Genomic DNA, 18,464 nt, shown 5'->3' on the forward strand with positions numbered 1-18,464 from the left:
GCGCCCCCTGCTGGTCACAGCATGGTACGACCTGAAGCTTAAAAGCTGCTTCCATATTTAGGCGTGCTGACATCACTGATGAGGTCACGGCTGCGGCTTAAAGTCTTGAAGTCTTAAAGGGCTGGCGGTGTGTTGGGGCTGCAGCTGTGGCGTTTTCCTGAGGAGGACGACGTGTTGTGGTCCCGAGTGACCGGACGGCGGCAAACAAACACACCTGGAGGTGCTGAGGGGAGCGAGGAGGCGACGGCTGAGCCGCTGCGTCAACAGACTTCCATCAACAAACTGCAGACGTTCACACCTTCACTCGATGTGAACAAGAAAAGTCAACATGTTAAAATGTGTGTGTCACACACAGACTCCTGCTTTGTTCAACTGGAGTGAGAAACTCCAGAGAGCCTCGACTGGCTCTTCATTCTCACATGGCGCCAGCATCTAAAGCAGGGGGGTCAAACACATTGTAGTTCAGGGGCCACATCATCTCAAATTCATCTTGAGCATTCCGGACCAGTGAAAAAGTGCAATAATCACCTATAAATTTTCATTTTTAAAGTTTTCTTTGTTGTGGTCCAAAGTGAAAGAGATGAAAATGTCAGAAAACCAAACAACTACTGCAGAAAATGGCTCCGATCTCAACCTAAAGTCAATTTTAATGAAACCTTCTGGTGCAAAATACAGTGAAATGTACATAAAACTTCTGCTGTAGCGGTTTTATTCTAAGAGTTTTTACAAATGACCCCTGACCCAGCTTTGAGGTAATCTGATAGCAGTGAGAGAGTGAGCTTTCATGGTGGCATCATGAGAGCTCAATTTGGGTCTCACTGTCATGTCGCTACTCTGACCATTAGAATCTGACAGAAAACGATTTGTTTTCACCTGAAACGTCGTTTAAACGAGGCCTGAGACTCAAATGAGAGTTACTCATTACTTGAAAGTAATCAGTTACAGCAGCAGCAGAGGCTCCTGGGTATCGTAGGCGTGTGTGGGTAATAAATGAATAAAAGTGGGCAGAGCAACAGCACTGCTCCTTTATTCCAAACTGCTCTAAACTCATGTTACACACACACACACACACACACACACACACACACACACACACACACACACACACACACACACACACACACACACACACACACACACACACACTGTCTTCTTACATGTTTGGAAAACAGAGGACGGAGTTGGCAGGAAAACTAGGCCCCCTCCTCTCCTCCCCTTTTCTCTCAGTTTCCCCTCATTCAGAGCTCAGTCTTTCAGAACATCACACCTCTGCTCATCTCTCTGTCCTTCTGCCAGCCACCCTGTCCCTCTCTCTGTCTTTCTCTCTGTCTCTCTCTCTCTCTGTCTCTGTCTCTCTCTGTCTCTCCCTCTGTCTCTCTCTCTGTCTCTCTCTCTGTCTCTCCCTCTGTCTCTCTCTCTGTCTCTCCCTCTGTCTCTCCCTCTGTCTCTCTCTCTCCCCCCCTCTCTCCCCCTCTCTTTGCCTCCCCCTCTCCCCCCCGTGGATCATGTCCAGGTTCAGGTTGCTGCTCGGAGGCTCGTTGCTGCTGCTTCTGCCGCTGACACTCGGTGAGTCTGAAACCAGCTGTTTCTCCTCTGTGACTGGAACCCACTGTGTTCAGCCCCCACCCCCCCACCCCCAGCTGGAGGGCTTCCTCTCAGTGTAGATGAACACATGCAGAATCACTTCATGTCTTCCCACGCTTTGAAAATCCTGTGTAAAGCCTGAAGAATCAAGGGAAGTTTTTGAGAGAAATGATGTGTTTCTGCTGTGGAAGCTGTAACCATGTGGTGTGTGCATTTGTGTATGTCTGTGTGTGTAAACTTGTTTGTCAGTTGTTCATCAACTAAAGTATTTGCTCAGCTCTACAAATCATTGAATTCATGAGTTCCGACCATAGACTGTTTCTACAAACATCGGTGAAATACCGAGTCTCTCAGGAGCTCAGTGAGGTCCAGCATGGTGCCGTGATCGAACACCTGATCAATAAGTACAAAGTGGAAGCGATTGAGAACAACAGCAACTCAACTTTCTGCAGAGTCAATCGTCTTCAGATTAACAAACTTCATGAGATCTTCAGATTAGCTCCAGAACAGTGTGTAGAGCCTCATGGAGGGTTTCCGTGGCCGATCAGCTGCATTCATACTTCACACCACCAGCCACAATGCAAAGCCATGGTAGTGTAGTGCTCACCGACAATGGACTTTTTAGAACAGTGGAGACAAACTGGGGGAATTGTTCTTGTGGAGTCACTCGGCCTCTTTACTTCCAGTGAAAGAAACTCTCAAAGCTTCAGCAGCCGGAGACATTTTGGACTATTTCATTTGGAGACGGTCACTTCCTGTTCCAACATGGCGGCCCCAGAACACAAGCAGGTCCATAAAGAACTGAATGGTCCTGTCTGACTGCCCTGCAGAGCCCTGACCTCCACCTGACAGAACAGAGACCGTGAGCCAGGTCTTCTTCTCCCACATTACCAATAAACACTCCTGAAGCTCTTCAAGCTTCAGACGGTGGAGCCACATCAGATTAAACTCTCTGCTTTAACAGGAGGTCACTCAAGGTCATGTGGTGTGAAGGCCGGCGAGCAAATACTTTTGGCAATACAGTGTGTGTGTGTGTGTGTGTGTGTGTGTGTGTGTGTGTGTGTGTGTGTGTGTGTGTGAGATTCTTCGTGTGTTTCCCTTTGTGTGGTCAGACAGCTGGTTTGTGTAAAGTCTCCTTTCATTCTTTGTTCTCTCCTCACACTTGTTCCTATTTTTCCTTTATTTCCTCTCTTCTTTATTCCTGCATCCAAGTCCCGCCCACACACTGTGATTGACACTGTGTGTGTGTGTGTGTGTGTGTGTGTGTGTGTGTGTGTGTGTGTGTGTGTCAGCTGTTTTTCATTTCCTCTGCTGTGATTGACAGGCCGTTTGTGATGACACTCTTCCTGTTTGGTAACAATTAACATCGCCCCCTCAGTTCCCACCCCACACCCCAACACATACACAAGAACCAAAAGTACCTCCTCAAGAATTAATACTACCTCCTCAAGAACCAAAAGTACCTCCTCAAGAACCAAGCTGTTCGCCTCTCTGTTACCATGTTGGCTGGAGGGTGAAGGTTAGCATTAGCTTAGCATAAAGCCCGTCAAGGCCCCTACATACTCCCATAAAAAGAAGAACAAAAAAAATTCTTGTTCGGCAGGACAGTTCATACTCTTAGGCGAACTCTTAGGCCACGCCCCCTCACAGCAGACACATCTGTGAAGCGGCGTTTTAACTTCTCAACTGCACAGCTTATTTCTCGCTTCCAATATTTTCAGAAATACATTTTTCTGAACTGTTTTAGTAATAAAAGAGAAAGTTTGTGTCCAAGCCACCATGTTGGTCTGGTTTTAACTGCTGGAGCTGAGTGATGCGTTCAGGGGCATCACGTAACTCCGAGATATGCTACGTGCTAACGCTCTTCGGGGCTCACACAGCAGCGAGGCCAAAGCTAACCATGCTAAACCTCATCAAAATATGACTGATACAGTCATTAGCGAGCTGGAATGTGTGTGCACGGCAGATAGCGGTGCGTAAATAGACGCCACGCTCAGCCCTGTCGTGGTCTTGTGGCGGAATGCAGAAGTAAACTAGAAAAATCTGACCAATCACACAAGAGTATGCAGACCACACTGCAGAACTTGGACAAGATACTACGGCCCAAACAGTTGGCTCAGCCGAACATTTCTTCAGCCAGAGGGAGCTGGTCAAGGAAATGACATCATTTTGTTGGGCAGGATTCTTGAGTGCCGAATGTTGTTCTTGTTTTTATAGAGGGTGAATCAATCTGGAGCGTTTCTCTGATGTTTCTCTGTGTTGTCAGTCTGCGACGCTCAGTATTACAACGGCGTCACGCCTGCTCCCGACTATGACTCCGACTACAACGCGACCTTCGACTACAGCTTCTACAGTGAGTCGGCTTCGCTTTATTTTGAAAATACCTGTGAGCTTTAGTTTCCTGTGGAAGAGACAAAGACTTCCTGTTTTCAGGTAACACGAGCAGCGACGACTTTGACCGTTTCATCGAGCAGGAGGACGAAGAGGAGGAGGAGGAGGAGGAGGAGGAGGAGGAGAGAGTGTTGGTTACCATGTCAACCAACACAGGAAATACAGGAAGGGGAGGGACTGACGTTCATAATGCAGCATCACATCCTGTGTGTCAGGTAAGAACAAGTCAGACTCAAACTAGGTTTCAGTTAAACTCAACTTCATCTCGTTATTTTCTAACTTAACTCAAAATTAAACTAGTCTGCTACTTAGTTTACCACCAGTGAGACTAGAGTTAAACCTCAGTCAATCCATTTAAACCTGAGATACTCCTGAGTTAAACCCGAGTTAAACCTCAGTCAACCCTGAGTTAAACCTGAGTTAAACCTGAGTTAAACCTCAGTCAATCCATTTAAACCTGAGATACTCCTGAGTTAAACCCGAGTTAAACCTCAGTCAACCCTGAGTCAACCCTGAGTTAAACATGAGTTAAACCTTAGTTGAATCAGTTGATGTACTGATTGACCGATTGATCTTTTGAATGAAGTCAGACCGGTACCAGTGAGTCAGACCGGTACCAGTGAGTCAGACCGGTACCAGTGAGTCAGACTGGTACCAGTGAGTCAGACCGGTACCAGTGAGTCAGACCGTTACCATTGAGTCAGACCGGTACCAGTGAGTCAGACCGTTACCATTGAGTCAGACCGGTACCAGTGAGTCAGACAGGTACCATTGAGTCAGACCGGTACCAGTGAGTCAGACCGGTACCAGTGAGTCAGACAGGTACCATTGAGTCAGACCGGTACCAGTGAGTCAGACCGGTACCAGTGAGTCAGACAGGTACCATTGAGTCAGACCGGTACCAGTGAGTTAGACAGGTACCAGTGAGTCAGACCGGTACCAGTGAGTCAGTCTGGTACCAGTGAGTCAGACAGGTACCATTGAGTCAGACCGGTACCAGTGAGTCAGTCTGGTACCAGTGAGTCAGTCTGGTACCAGTGAGTCAGTCTGGTACTAGTGAGTCAGACCGGTACTAGTGAGTGAGATCAGTACCGCGGTGAGTCAGTCTGATACCAATGAGTCAGACCGGTACTAGTGAGTCAGACTGGTACCAGTGAGTCAGTCTGGTACCAGTGAGTCAGACCGGTACCAGTGAGTCAGACCGGTACCAGTGAGTCAGACCGGTACTAGTGAGACAGACCGGTACTAGTGAGTCAGACCGGTACCAGTGAGTCAGACCGGTACTAGTGAGACAGACCGGTACTAGTGAGTCAGACCGGTACTAGTGAGTCAGACCGGTACTAGTGAGTCAGACTAGTGCCACAGTGTTTTTTAGGCCTAGTTGTGGTTCTGTGGGTGTTTGCGGTTGTGAAACAGTTTAAGAGTCGTGTCCTTTCCAGGAATTTAATTGAGCTGTCTGTGGTTTTTAAATGAGACCAGCTGCTGGTCACGTGACCCGGACTCTTCTTCTTCTTCTGTGGTGGTGGTGTCTGACTTACTGCTCCACTTTGAGGAACTAAAACTTTCAGGAATTCAACCCTGAGAGAAGAAACCCACAAACCACCAACAATCACACGTCTGAGCAGAAGAACTGAGATCTTTACGTTCTTCATGGTTAAACTTCTTTTTCTCTGCAGACACACAGTTTGGCACTCTGGCAGCTCCACGGGTCCACTGAGTGTTTGGTGGTTTTTTATTTTTTTATTCTTTACTTGTCAGTTTAACAGTTAAAAAAATAAAATAAAATAAAAATAAAGGATACAATTCACTTGTGTCAACATGAACACAGTATACTGATTCGTTCTCCCACGCGCAAAAAACAAAAACAAAATATAATGAACAAGATACCACAAAACCAAAAGGTAAACTCCAGGGAGGGACTCGTACATCGGCTCCAAGTGTTCCAACTCAAAATCAAACTGGGCTTCTTAGGTTTAATATAGGAGAGCCATGTCCCCAGGAAGCTGGGAGCCCCATGTCCCCAGGAAGCTGGGAGCCCCATGTCCCCAGGAAGCTGGGAACCCCATGTCCCCAGGAAGCTGGGAGCCCCATGTCCCCAGGAAGCTGGGAGCCCCATGTCCCCAGGAAGCTGGGAGCCCCATGTCCCCAGGAAGCCCCATGTCCCCAAGAAGCTGGGAGCCCCATGTCCCCAGGAAGCCCAATGTCCCCAGGAAGCTGGGAGCCCCATGTCCCCAGGAAGCTGGGAGCCCCATGTCCCCAAGAAGCTGGGAACCCCATGTCCCCAGGAAGCTGGGAGCCCCATGTCCCCAGGAAGCCCCATGTCCCCAGGAAGCTCAGAGCCCTATGTCCCCAAGAAGCTGGGAGCCCCATGTCCCCAGGAAGCTGGGAGCCCCATGTCCCAGGAAGCTGGGAGCCTCATGTCCCCAGGAAGCTGGGAGCCCCATGTCCCCAGGAAGCTGGGAGCCCCATGTCCCCAGGAAGCTGGGAGCCCCATGTCCCAGGAAGCTGGGAGCCCCATGTCCCCAGGAAGCCCCATGTCCCCAGGAAGCTGGGAGCCCCATGTCCCAGGAAGCTGGGAGCCCATGTCCCCAGGAAGCTGGGAGCCCCATGTCCCCAGGAAGCTGGGAGCCCCATGTCCCAGGAAGCTGGGAGCCCCATGTCCCAGGAAGCTGGGAGCCCCATGTCCCCAGGAAGTTGGGAGCCCCATGTCCCAGGAAGCTGGGAGCCCCATGTCCCCAGGAAGCCCCATGTCCCCAGGAAGCTGGGAGCCCCATGTCCCAGGAAGCTGGGAGCCCCATGTCCCCAGGAAGCTGGGAGCCCCATGTCCCAGGAAGCTGGGAGCCCAATGTCCCCAGGAAGCCCAATGTCCCCAGGAAGCTGGGAGCCCCATGTCCCCAGGAAGCTGGGAGCCCCATGTCCCCAAGAAGCTGGGAACCCCATGTCCCCAGGAAGCTGGGAGCCCCATGTCCCCAGGAAGCTGGGAGCCCCATGTCCCCAGGAAGCCCCATGTCCCCAGGAAGCTCAGAGCCCTATGTCCCCAAGAAGCTGGGAGCCCCATGTCCCCAGGAAGCTGGGAGCCCCATGTCCCAGGAAGCTGGGAGCCCCATGTCCCCAGGAAGCCCCATGTCCCCAGGAAGCTCAGAGCCCTATGTCCCCAAGAAGCTGGGAGCCCCATGTCCCCAGGAAGCTGGGAGCCCCATGTCCCAGGAAGCTGGGAGCCTCATGTCCCCAGGAAGCTGGGAGCCCCATGTCCCAGGAAGCTGGGAGCCCCATGTCCCCAGGAAGCTGGGAGCCCCATGTCCCAGGAAGCTGGGAGCCCCATGTCCCCAGGAAGTCCCATGTCCCCAGGAAGTCCCATGTCCCCAGGAAGCTGGGAGCCCCATGTCCCAGGAAGCTGGGAGCCCCATGTCCCCAGGAAGCCCCATGTCCCCAGGAAGCCGGGAGCCCCATGTCCCAGGAAGCTGGGAGCCTCATGTCCCCAGGAAGCTGGGAGCCCCATGTCCCAGGAAGCTGGGAGCCCCATGTCCCAGGAAGCTGGGAGCCCCATGTCCCCAGGAAGCTGGGAGCCCCATGTCCCCAGGAAGCTGGGAGCCCCATGTCCCAGGAAGCTGGGAGCCCCATGTCCCCAGGAAGCCCCATGTCCCCAGGAAGCTGGGAGCCCCATGTCCCAGGAAGCTGGGAGCCTCATGTCCCCAGGAAGCTGGGAGCCCCATGTCCCCAGGAAGCTGGGAGCCCCATGTCCCAGGAAGCTGGGAGCCCCATGTCCCAGGAAGCTGGGAGCCCCATGTCCCCAGGAAGTTGGGAGCCCCATGTCCCAGGAAGCTGGGAGCCCCATGTCCCCAGGAAGCCCCATGTCCCCAGGAAGCTGGGAGCCCCATGTCCCAGGAAGCTGGGAGCCCCATGTCCCAGGAAGCTGGGAGCCCCATGTCCCAGGAAGCTGGGAGCCCCATGTCCCCAGGAAGCTGGGAGCCCCATGTCCCAGGAAGCTGGGAGCCCCATGTCCCCAGGAAGCTGGGAGCCCCATGTCCCAGGAAGCTGGGAGCCCCATGTCCCCAGGAAGCTGGGAGCCCCAGCTGTTTTTTAGTTAGACATTTCTTACTTGCCACAATCAAAATGCTCAATAAATATTTATCTTTCTTTCTCCATCCATGTGGAAAGCATCCAAAATATACACTTTTTATTCCAAAAGAAGACACACCCTTAGAAATGTCCTGGAGGTCTCCATGAAGCTCCACCCAGAGCTGTCCAGCAGGTGGACATCCCCCCATAGTGGGAGAATGGTTTGCACAGTGCTCTCCACATCCCTCCAGCAGAGCGGCGGTCTTCCATCCAGCGGAGTGATGAAGTTTGTGCATTTCCATTGATGTTTCCAGAACACCACTCCTCTGCTGGTACTAACGCTCCCTCCTTCTCCCAGCATACCTTCACACTCCGTTGGGTGAGGCTGATGATTCGTCAGACATTTGGAGGAACTCGAAATAAGTTTCTTATTAGATTTCCCATCGTATGAATTTCTAAAGAATTGTAACAAGTCCGTGTTGACGTCTGATTTCATTTTTGTGTTTATATAGTGACGTATTTGTAGGTATCCTGCTTTTCCAAAGAATACTTACGTTTAAGTTTATCAAAACGGATCAATTTTCCATCCTTAATCTACTTGCTTAAAGTTGTTCTACCCTTAGGAACCCAGAATTAGAATCGCTTGTTTGGTAGAAATTCTACAGAAGGGTTTTAGGGCCGCTGAAGAAAAAACTAATTCAGAGGCTGGAAAAAAAAAACCTTCACGCGCATCAGAAAAAGTCAAAAATCAAGGTTGAGATTGTCTGTCAGTCCCCCTGCCAGCGTGAGACTGCTTCCTGCCCCGCAGGCACTTTAATGGAGGGACGAAAAGACGCTTCAGGACAGAATGTCTCTCATAAACACGGTCAGTTATCATCAGTATCAGGACCAGAAGAGACAGAGCAGCTGCTGCCTGGTTCTGTCCTGGAAGTTCGTCCAGTACGAAGGACAAAGACACGGATCCCGGCTGCTTATTTAAATCTTCTTATTAATCAAGGAAATCCAGTGTAAAATCACGTCCATCAGCAGTCAGCAACCCGATATAGTCACAATTAGGTGATTTAAAGGAGACATATCATGCTTTTAAATCCTTCCTTTTTACATATAAATCATACAGTTGTGGTCTATATAAAGCGGAACTGCAATGCTTGGGTCTGAATTCCTCATTATTAGAGCTCCACAGCCCCCTTTTCTACCCCTTTTCTGATGTGCTTCTGAGAGCAACTCGTTTTGGGGCGGTCTCTTCATACCCCGCCTCCTCTCCAGGTTGCAGAGGTGACACTCGGTTCAACTCCACCCTGTTCGGCCATCTTTGTAGTTTGATAGAACAGATACAATTATCTAGCGGCGCAGAAACTTTATATTCACACATTATTTACAAAATGTCAACAAGGGAAGATTTGTCCATCCAGCCATACATGTTGGAGCCAGAGTCGGACCCGGCGGAGCCAGATGAAAATGACCATGATGCACCTGCAGAACAACGTCTTCATATGGATGTAACGCAATGGTGTGTTACTATATTTACACTAACTTCTCCATCCATGCCCACTACTACAATACTGCCTGTATTACAACGACTATTTAACACAGAAGTTACATTCTAATCTAAAACGAGCACACAGCGCTAACATATGAAGACGGTGCAACTGCTAATGCTAACAAAACAATGACAGGGACGTCTTATCATCACACTTTTTAGCGTTATATACAGCTTACCGAAGTGCTCTGTTCGTCGTCTCCATAGATAGAAGGAACTGACCGCTCAATCAGACCAAGTCTTTCGGCAAATCCTTCTTTATACTGGCGGAGGTTGCTGAAGTAGTCGTCCTTAAAGTGATTCGCGCACACAAAAATGACCTTACCCACAGATGTGGGTACATTTCTGTGAAAAATAAAACTCAACCAGGCACTTGGAAAAGGTTCTGATGCTGGGAGACGGTGTAACGAAGCTTGTGGGTTACTACAGCCAACAACCGAACATTTCCACTTATCCTCTCGTAACTTCGGTTGGACTACAAAATCGCAGCGAGAAACAAAAATGGCGGATTGCTCGAAGTGTCGATGTCCTAATTTGGCAGTTCCGCTGCGAATACTGTGACGTCATTGTTCAAAAAACGTAATAGAGAATAGAAAAATCGAAACCGATCGCAAAATATGACCAAAACAGAATATAAAGATATCAACGGAGCACCTGAAGAGACTACTTTGAACTTTTCTGTACTTCTAAACACTCTAAATATACAACAACATGCATTTAAGGGCTAAAAAAGTGGATTTAGCATGATATGTCCCCTTTAATGTGAATTCACATCGACGGACAGACGATGAGGGACGGACAGACAGATGATGAGGGATGGACAGACGATGAGGGACGGACAGATGATGAGGGATGGACAGACGATGAGGGACGGACAGACGATGAGGGATGGACAGACGATGAGGGACGGACAGACGTCTCTCCGTGAAAAAACAAATCTCGACTTTGATTTTCGTCTTTCTCTGAAGCAGACGAAGGTTTTTATTTTATTTTTTTAGCCTCCGAATTTGTTCTTTTCTTCAATGGCCCTAAAACTCAATTGTAATATTGTTATTGTTGTAATATTGTTATTGTTGTAATATTGTTATGAAAAATATTACAATTGTTGTGAAAAATACAGTAATTTTGCTCAATGGCTTCCAGGTCATGTGACCTACTGGCTCAAAGTCTGTATTGGATCCCATAAGTATATAAGCTGATGAAGGTACAGCTCTTCCTATAATCTTTTAATGGTCTTTTTAAAAAAATAATATTTGGGAGTTTTGGACGTGTCCGATGTCGAAGCTGACAGCCGAGGATCATGTGAGTGAGTAATCCAACATGGCGGCTCCCAGCTTGTAAGACAAACTTTTCCGTCCGACGGCAAGAAAAAACAAAACAAAACAAAGACAAAAGGGAAATGAAGCTCGCCCACGACGCTGGAAGAAGAAACCATCGAAGATCTTCAAGCCGACTTGGACGAGTGCTACGACCGTCTCGTCATGCCGAAGACGCCACGGGCTACATCTTCAAAAAGAAGCCGTCCTGAGCCGTCTCCACCCATGAGTTCCTCGTCCTCCAAACAGTTTGAGGACATCCTGGACAGCATCAACACCAAGCTGTCCAGCTTCGAGGCCCGGTAGCTCTGGTCCAGCTGCTCCACCTCCAGTTCCAGGCTCTCCGGGACTCGCTGGAGTTCAGCCAGCAGCAGGACGTGGAACTGAGAACCAGGGACTTCGGGACGAGGTGAGGACACTGAGCAAAGGACTGACCGGGCTGACGGAGGAGGACAAGAAGATGAAGGAGTCCATCCTCCATCTCCAGAGTCGGAGCAATGCTTGAGACAAGAGATATTGTCTTATTACAAGAGTCATTGTCTTGTTACAAGAGACATTGTCTTATTACAAGAGACACTGTCTTGTTACAAGAGACACTGTCTTATTACAAGAGACACTGTCTTATTACAAGAGACATTGTCTTATTACCAGAGACATTGTCTTATTATAAGAGACATTGTCTTGTTACAAGAGACACTGTCTTATTACCAGAGACATTGTCTTATTACAAGAGACATTGTCTTATTACAAGAGACATTGTCTTATTACCAGAGACACTGTCTTATTACCAGAGACACTGTCTTATTACAAGAGACACTGTCTTATTACCAGAGACATTGTCTTATTACCAGAGACATTGTCTTATTACAAGAGACATTGTCTTATTACAAGAGACATTGTCTTATTACAAGAGACATTGTCTTATTACCAGAGACACTGTCTTATTACCAGAGGCACTGTCTTATTACCAGAGGCATTGTCTTATTACAAGAGACACTGTCTTATTACAAGAGACATTGTGTTATTACCAGAGACATTGTCTTATTACAAGAGACACTGTCTTATTACAAGAGACATTGTCTTATTACAAGAGACATTGTCCTATTACAAGAGACATTGTCTTATTACCAGAGACACTGTCTTATTACCAGAGACATTGTCTTATTACAAGAGACACTGTCTTATTACAAGAGACATTGTCTTGTTACAAGAGACATTGTCTTATTACCAGAGACATTGTCTTATTACAAGAGACACTGTCTTATTACAAGAGACATTGTCTTATTACCAGAGACATTGTCTTATTACCAGATACATTGTCTTATTACAAGAGACATTGTCTTATTACAAGAGACATTGTCTTATTACAAGAGACATTGTCCTATTACCAGAGACACACACACCTACCACAGGACATCACAGACTGATTTCACCACAGTTCCCTCACACACACTCAGCTTGGTAGAACTCCCAGCAGAGAGGCGGAGCTACATTAATCATCAATAAAATATAATTGTCTTGTAAAGACACAATCACAGATCCAGAGGGAAGATTTATAATTATCATCATCTCTCTTCAGAACATAGAGATGTGGATCACAAACATCTACGGCCCAAATGTTGATGATCCTCCTTCTATCACAACTTCTTCACCCTCTCAACACACTCTGACCAAACACTGATAGTGGGAGGAGTCCTCAACAAGGTCCTCAGTCCACAAGAACACAGAGGTAGTAAGGCAGTAAACACCGACACTGGGAATCCACTGATATAGTCCAGCAGTACATGAGTGACTATGGTCACTAATCAATAGATCTAGTCCAGCAGTACATGAGTGACTATGGTCACTAATCAATAGATCTAGTCCAGCAGTACATGAGTGACTATGGTCACTAATCAATAGACTCCCTGATACTATCTACACACTGATCTCCTGATACTATCTACACACTGATCTCCTGATACTATCTACACACTGATCTCCCTGATACTATCTACACACTGATCTCCTGATACTATCTACACACTGATCTCCTGATACTATGTACACACTGATCTCCTGATACTATCTACACACTGATCTCCCTGATACTATCTACACACTGATCTCCCTGATACTATCTACACACTGATCTCCCTGATACTATCTACACACTGATCTCCTGATACTATCTACACACTGATCTCCTGATACTATGTACACACTGATCTCCTGATACTATCTACACACTGATCTCCTGATACTATCTACACACTGATCTCCCTGATACTATCTACACACTGATCTCCTGATACTATCTACACACTGATCTCCCTGATACTATCTACACACTGATCTCCTGATACTATCTACATACTGATCTCCTGATACTACCTACACACTGTGATCTCCTGATACTATCTACACACTGATCTCCCTGATACTATCTACACACTGATCTCCTGATACTATCTACATACTGATCTCCCTGATACTATCTACACACTGATCTCCCTGATACTATCTACACACTGTGATCTCCTGATACTACCTACACACTGATCTCCTGATACTATCTACACACTGTGATCTCCTGATACTATCTACACACTGATCTCCTGATACTACCTACACACTGTGATCTCCTGATACTATCTACACACTGATCTCCTGATACTATCTACACACTGATCTCCTGATACTACCTACACACTGATCTCCTGATACTATCTACACACTGATCTCCTGATACTATCTACACACTGATCTCCCTGATACTATCTACACACTGATCTCCTGATACTATCTACATACTGATCTCCCTGATACTATCTACACACTGATCTCCCTGATACTATCTACACACTGTGATCTCCCTGATACTATCTACACACTGATCTCCTGATACTATCTACACACTGTGATCTCCTGATACTATCTACACACTGTGATCCCCTGATACTATCTACACACTGTGATCTCCTGATACTATCTACACACTGATCTCCTGATACTATCTACACACTGTGATCTCCCTGATACTATCTACACACTGATCTCCTGATACTATCTACACACTGTGATCTCCCTGATACTACCTACACACACTATGGCTGTGTACACCAGTCCAAACATTCTGTCTGAAGATCAGTGAAGGTTTATGGTTCTACCTGGGCCCCCCTATTCCAGTCTCACCTGCACTTTGCTTGTCAGGAGATCTCACAGAAGTTAAAAGAGAAGAAATGAGTCCTGATGCTCCTGGTTTCCATCAGCGTCACTAAAAAGGCTCATGAACTGGAAATCCAAAAGTAATCTGAGTATAAAGTTATTTAAAAACTTAATTCTAGACCACATCACAGTGGAGAGAATTTCTGCTGGTAGGAAAAACCATTTGACACAATTTGAGTCCACCTGGTCCCCAATAATTAAATACACCATGTAGCCCTGTGGAGGGGTGGTGGCTCCATCCGGGGGCTCTGGGGGCCGTCAGTGGTTGGGGCGTTGTGGCTTGGGTGGTTGGCGGCTCTGCGGGCTCGGGGGGGGATCAATCCCCCCCCCCCCCACACACACACACTTCCACTCCTCATGACAAGTGTTACTGAAGTTGCTTGTTCTCTGTCATCATTTGTTCAAACTCTCAAAATCATGTTCTTCTTTTGTTGTTGCTTCTTTGTTCATTCATGTTCCTGCTTCATCTTACTGTCTAGATAGAGCTGCTCAGGCTGGTTAATCTAGAAAATCATCTTACTGTCTAGATAGAGCTGCTCAGGCTGGTTAATCTAGAAAATCATCTTACTGTCTAGATAGAGCTGCTCAGGCTGGTTAATCTAGAAAATCATCTTACTGTCTAGATAGAGCTGCGCAGGCTGGTTAATCTAGAAAATCATCTTACTGTCTAGATAGAGCTGCTCAGGCTGGTTAATCTAGAAAATCATCTTACTGTCTAGATAGAGCTGCTCTGGCTGGTTAATCTAAGAAATCATGTTGCTGTCTAGATAGAGCTGCTCAGGCTGGTTAATCTAAGAAATCATGTTACTGTCTAGATAGAGCTGCTCAGGCTGGTTAATCTAAGAAATCATGTTACTGTCTAGATAGAGCTGCTCAGGCTGGTTAATCTAAGAAATCATGTCACTGTCTAGATAGAGCTGCTCAGGCTGGTTAATCTAAGAAATCATCTTACTGTCTAGATAGAGCTGCTCAGGCTGGTTAATCTAGAAAATCATGTCACTGTCTAGATAGAGCTGCTCAGGCTGGTTTAATCTAGAAAATCATGTTACTGTCTAGATAGAGCTGCTCAGGCTGGTTTAATCTAGAAAATCATGTTACTGTCTAGATAGAGCAGCTCAGGCTGGTTAATCTAAGAAATCATCTTACTGTCTAGATAGAGCTGCTCAGGCTGGTTAATCTAAGAAATCATGTTACTGTCTAGATAGAGCTGCTCAGGCTGGTTAATCTAAGAAATCATCTTACTGTCTAGATAGAGCTGCTCAGGCTGGTTAATCTAGAAAAATCATGTCACTGTCTAGATAGAGCTGCTCAGGCTGGTTTAATCTAGAAAATCATGTTACTGTCTAGATAGAGCTGCTCAGGCTGGTTTAATCTAGAAAATCATGTTACTGTCTAGATAGAGCAGCTCAGGCTGGTTAATCTAAGAAATCATGTTACTGTCTAGATAGAGCTGCTCAGGCTGGTTAATCTAAGAAATCATCTTACTGTCTAGATAGAGCAGCTCAGGCTGGTTAATCTAAGAAATCATGTTACTGTCTAGATAGAGCTGCTCAGGCTGGTTAATCTAGAAAATCATGTTACTGTCTAGATAGAGCTGCTCAGGCTGGTTTAATCTAGAAAATCATGTTACTGTCTAGATAGAGCTGCTCAGGCTGGTTTAATCTAGAAAATCATGTTACTGTCTAGATAGAGCTGCTCAGGCTGGTTAATCTAATAACAGTTGTAAAGTATTTGGATCAGTGTGACAACTGCAAATAATATATGTAGCACTAATAAGGGTATTGTATGTTACCCCCCCTCTCTTCTCTTCTCTTCTCTTCTCTTCTCTTCTCTTCTCTTCTCTCTCTTTGAGCGTCCCCCCCCCCCCCCCCCCCCCCCATACCAACTCCTAATAAAGCAGCAGCAGGAGGAGACTCCAGGTCTCTTCCTGTTCAAGAACAAAACTGTTCTGACTCCAGAAGGTTCTAGATCACATCATATTGTTTGGTCAAGCTGCTGAACAGGACAAGGGGAAGGGAAAATAAATATAAAAATTAAAATAAAAAAGAAATAAAAAAATTTAAATAGAAAATGAATTAAAACCTCACCAGGGAGGGGGGTAATGCCTGGATCAACCCAGACTGTCACTCCTGCTCCCTTTCAGCCATGAATCCATCTGAAGCTGCTGATTTGTTAGATTTCAGTCCACTAATGTTCAGTTCCGTTTCTGAGATTCTGTTCTTCAGTCAGATCCAAAGAATTTAGTAAGCTGTCATTTTTATCCACGGTTCCACCTGAGACTTTAGAATATAATGATTTATAGAATATTTCAAATGCCTTGTGAATGTCACGTAGTTTATTCTTCATCTTTTGGTTTTGGGGTCTTTGATTTTTGTTCCTGTATTTTCAGTCATTTTCTTTTCAAATTTCCGAGCTCATATTTCTAATGATTTTGAGCCCCGATCATAACAAACAGAAGCTTTCTCTTTTACCTCGTTGAGTGTTGGGTGTTGGTTATTCTTTGTGATTTAACTCAGGTTTAATTGACTAAATCAGTTAGTCTGATCTATCAACTTTAAAAAAATCAACAAAGAATCAACAAACTGTTATCGGTGTGTTCACTGTCTGCAGGAAATCTGGCTTCTGTTCTGGACTCTGATGATCTTGAATGCAGCACAGCTACAAAACACACTCTGAGTCTCACACACACTGCAGGTAACACACACACACACACACACACACACACACACACACACACACACACACACACACACACACACACACACACACACACACACACACACACACACACACACACACCCGGTGGATAAGCTCTGATCACTATGGACATTTGTTTTCCAGCTGCTGTGGACGTTTGATCACCTGACCAGAGGTGGGTGGAGACCCAGGTGGACCAGGTGGACCAGGTGGACCAGGTGGACCAGGTGGACCACCCTGCTTCCCCGTGGCCTTAACTGACTGTGGGAACTCTAAGTTTCTCTCTCATCCACTCTCACACTGATTATGTACAACTTCACATATTTATTATCATGATCATTAAACACACAAAGTACACAGAGTCGTTCACAGAGACATGGCAATGATTTGAAAACTATGTCAGTTTCTACGGCAACAGCAAAAGCATTGAAAATGATGTAGTTTTCATGTTGGGCCACTAGTTGGCGCTGTTGTTAGTTTTTGTAATGAAGCCACACACACACACATGCAGCAGAGAACAATGGGCTCTAAACATTAACAACGGGAGAACACCCATATTCAAGTGGACAGACCAAGTTGGATTGTTATTACGGAGACTGTCAAAATAAAACCCCGGAGTCCCAGGAGAATATGAACTGGGAGTCGTGACACGACAGAGGAAACCCTGTTCTGATAGTCTGAGCATGTGCACAACTCCCCCGACCAGGACTAGGACTAGGACTAGGAGCAGAGATTTCCTCCATTTCCACGGAGACAGGGTGTTTCCAAAATGTTGTTTTCAGTGTCTCCGAGCAGCGTTGTCGTGTGAACGGACACACAAAACGTTTTGTGTTTTATCTTGAAGCAGCTGGTTTCTGGGTTTTCTGCTGGACAAAGACGTTTCACCAACAAGAGGATCCTCACATCGTTCTTCCTGGTTGGGTCTTTATTTAAGCTCTGGCACAATGTGTTTACCTCCTTGTCTCTTGTGAATCTTTTTGAAACACGTGTCAGATGGTTTCATGGACGGAGGGTGAGAAGTCTGAGCAGAACCACCATGGACCTTTGTTTTCTTTTTATAACTCTTTTTTATTGGAAGCCGTTTCACAGGTTACAAACAATAAAGAAAATACTGAAAACCCCACTTCCTTTTTCTGTTTTCTCTACCAAGAATCCATCCCTCCCTCCCTCCATTCCTTCCTCTCTCTCTCCCTCCCTCCCTCCCTCCCTCCCTCCATTCCTTCCTCTCTCCCTCCCTCCCTCTCTCCCTCTCTCCCTCCCTCCCTCCCTCCCTCCCTCCCTCCATTCCTTCCTCTCTCCCTCCCTCCCTCTCTCCCTCTCTCCCTCTCTCCCTCTCTCCCTCTCTCCCTCCCTCCCTCTCTCCCTCTCTCCCTCCCTCCCTCTCTCCCTCTCTCCCTCCCTCCCTCCCTCCCTTCCTCACTCCCTCCCTCCCTCCCTCCCTCCCTCCCTCCATTCCTCCCTCCCTCCCTCCCTCCCTCTCTCCCTCTCTCCCTCCCTCCCTCCTTTCCTTCCTCCCTCTTCCTCCCTCCCTCCCTCTCTCCCTCTCTCCCTCTCTCCCTCCCTCCCTCCCTCTCTCCCTCTCTCCCTCTCTCCCTCCCTCCCTCCCTCCCTCTCTCCCTCTCTCCCTCTCTCCCTCTCTCCCTCCCTCCCTCCCTCTCTCCCTCCCTTCC

The 18,464-nt window shown here is 47.0% G+C and overlaps 1 protein-coding gene across 2 annotated transcripts; it reads left to right on the forward strand.

The window, feature by feature from the left end:
• The first annotated feature begins 1,242 nt into the window (after positions 1-1,242).
• Positions 1,243-17,917, forward strand: LOC308122905 (uncharacterized protein). 2 transcript variants are annotated; one of them, XM_080485069.1, is made up of 5 exons: positions 1,243-1,566; positions 3,851-3,937; positions 4,018-4,190; positions 16,708-16,791; positions 16,939-17,917. In XM_080485069.1, exons 1-4 carry the CDS (start codon positions 1,506-1,508, stop codon positions 16,771-16,773), a joined length of 387 nt encoding a protein of 128 aa, XP_080341195.1. In that variant the 5' UTR covers positions 1,243-1,505; the 3' UTR covers positions 16,774-16,791; positions 16,939-17,917. The 2 variants fall into 2 exon arrangements, with proteins under 2 accessions (XP_080341195.1, XP_080341196.1); XM_080485070.1 differs by lacking the exon at positions 16,708-16,791 and having other exon boundaries at positions 1,263-1,566; positions 16,939-17,911.
• Positions 17,918-18,464: the final 547 nt, after the last annotated feature.

The sequence above is a fragment of the Lipophrys pholis genome (assembly GCF_963383615.2).
Source record: "Lipophrys pholis genome assembly, chromosome: 17".
Taxonomy (NCBI): domain Eukaryota; kingdom Metazoa; phylum Chordata; class Actinopteri; order Blenniiformes; family Blenniidae; genus Lipophrys; species Lipophrys pholis.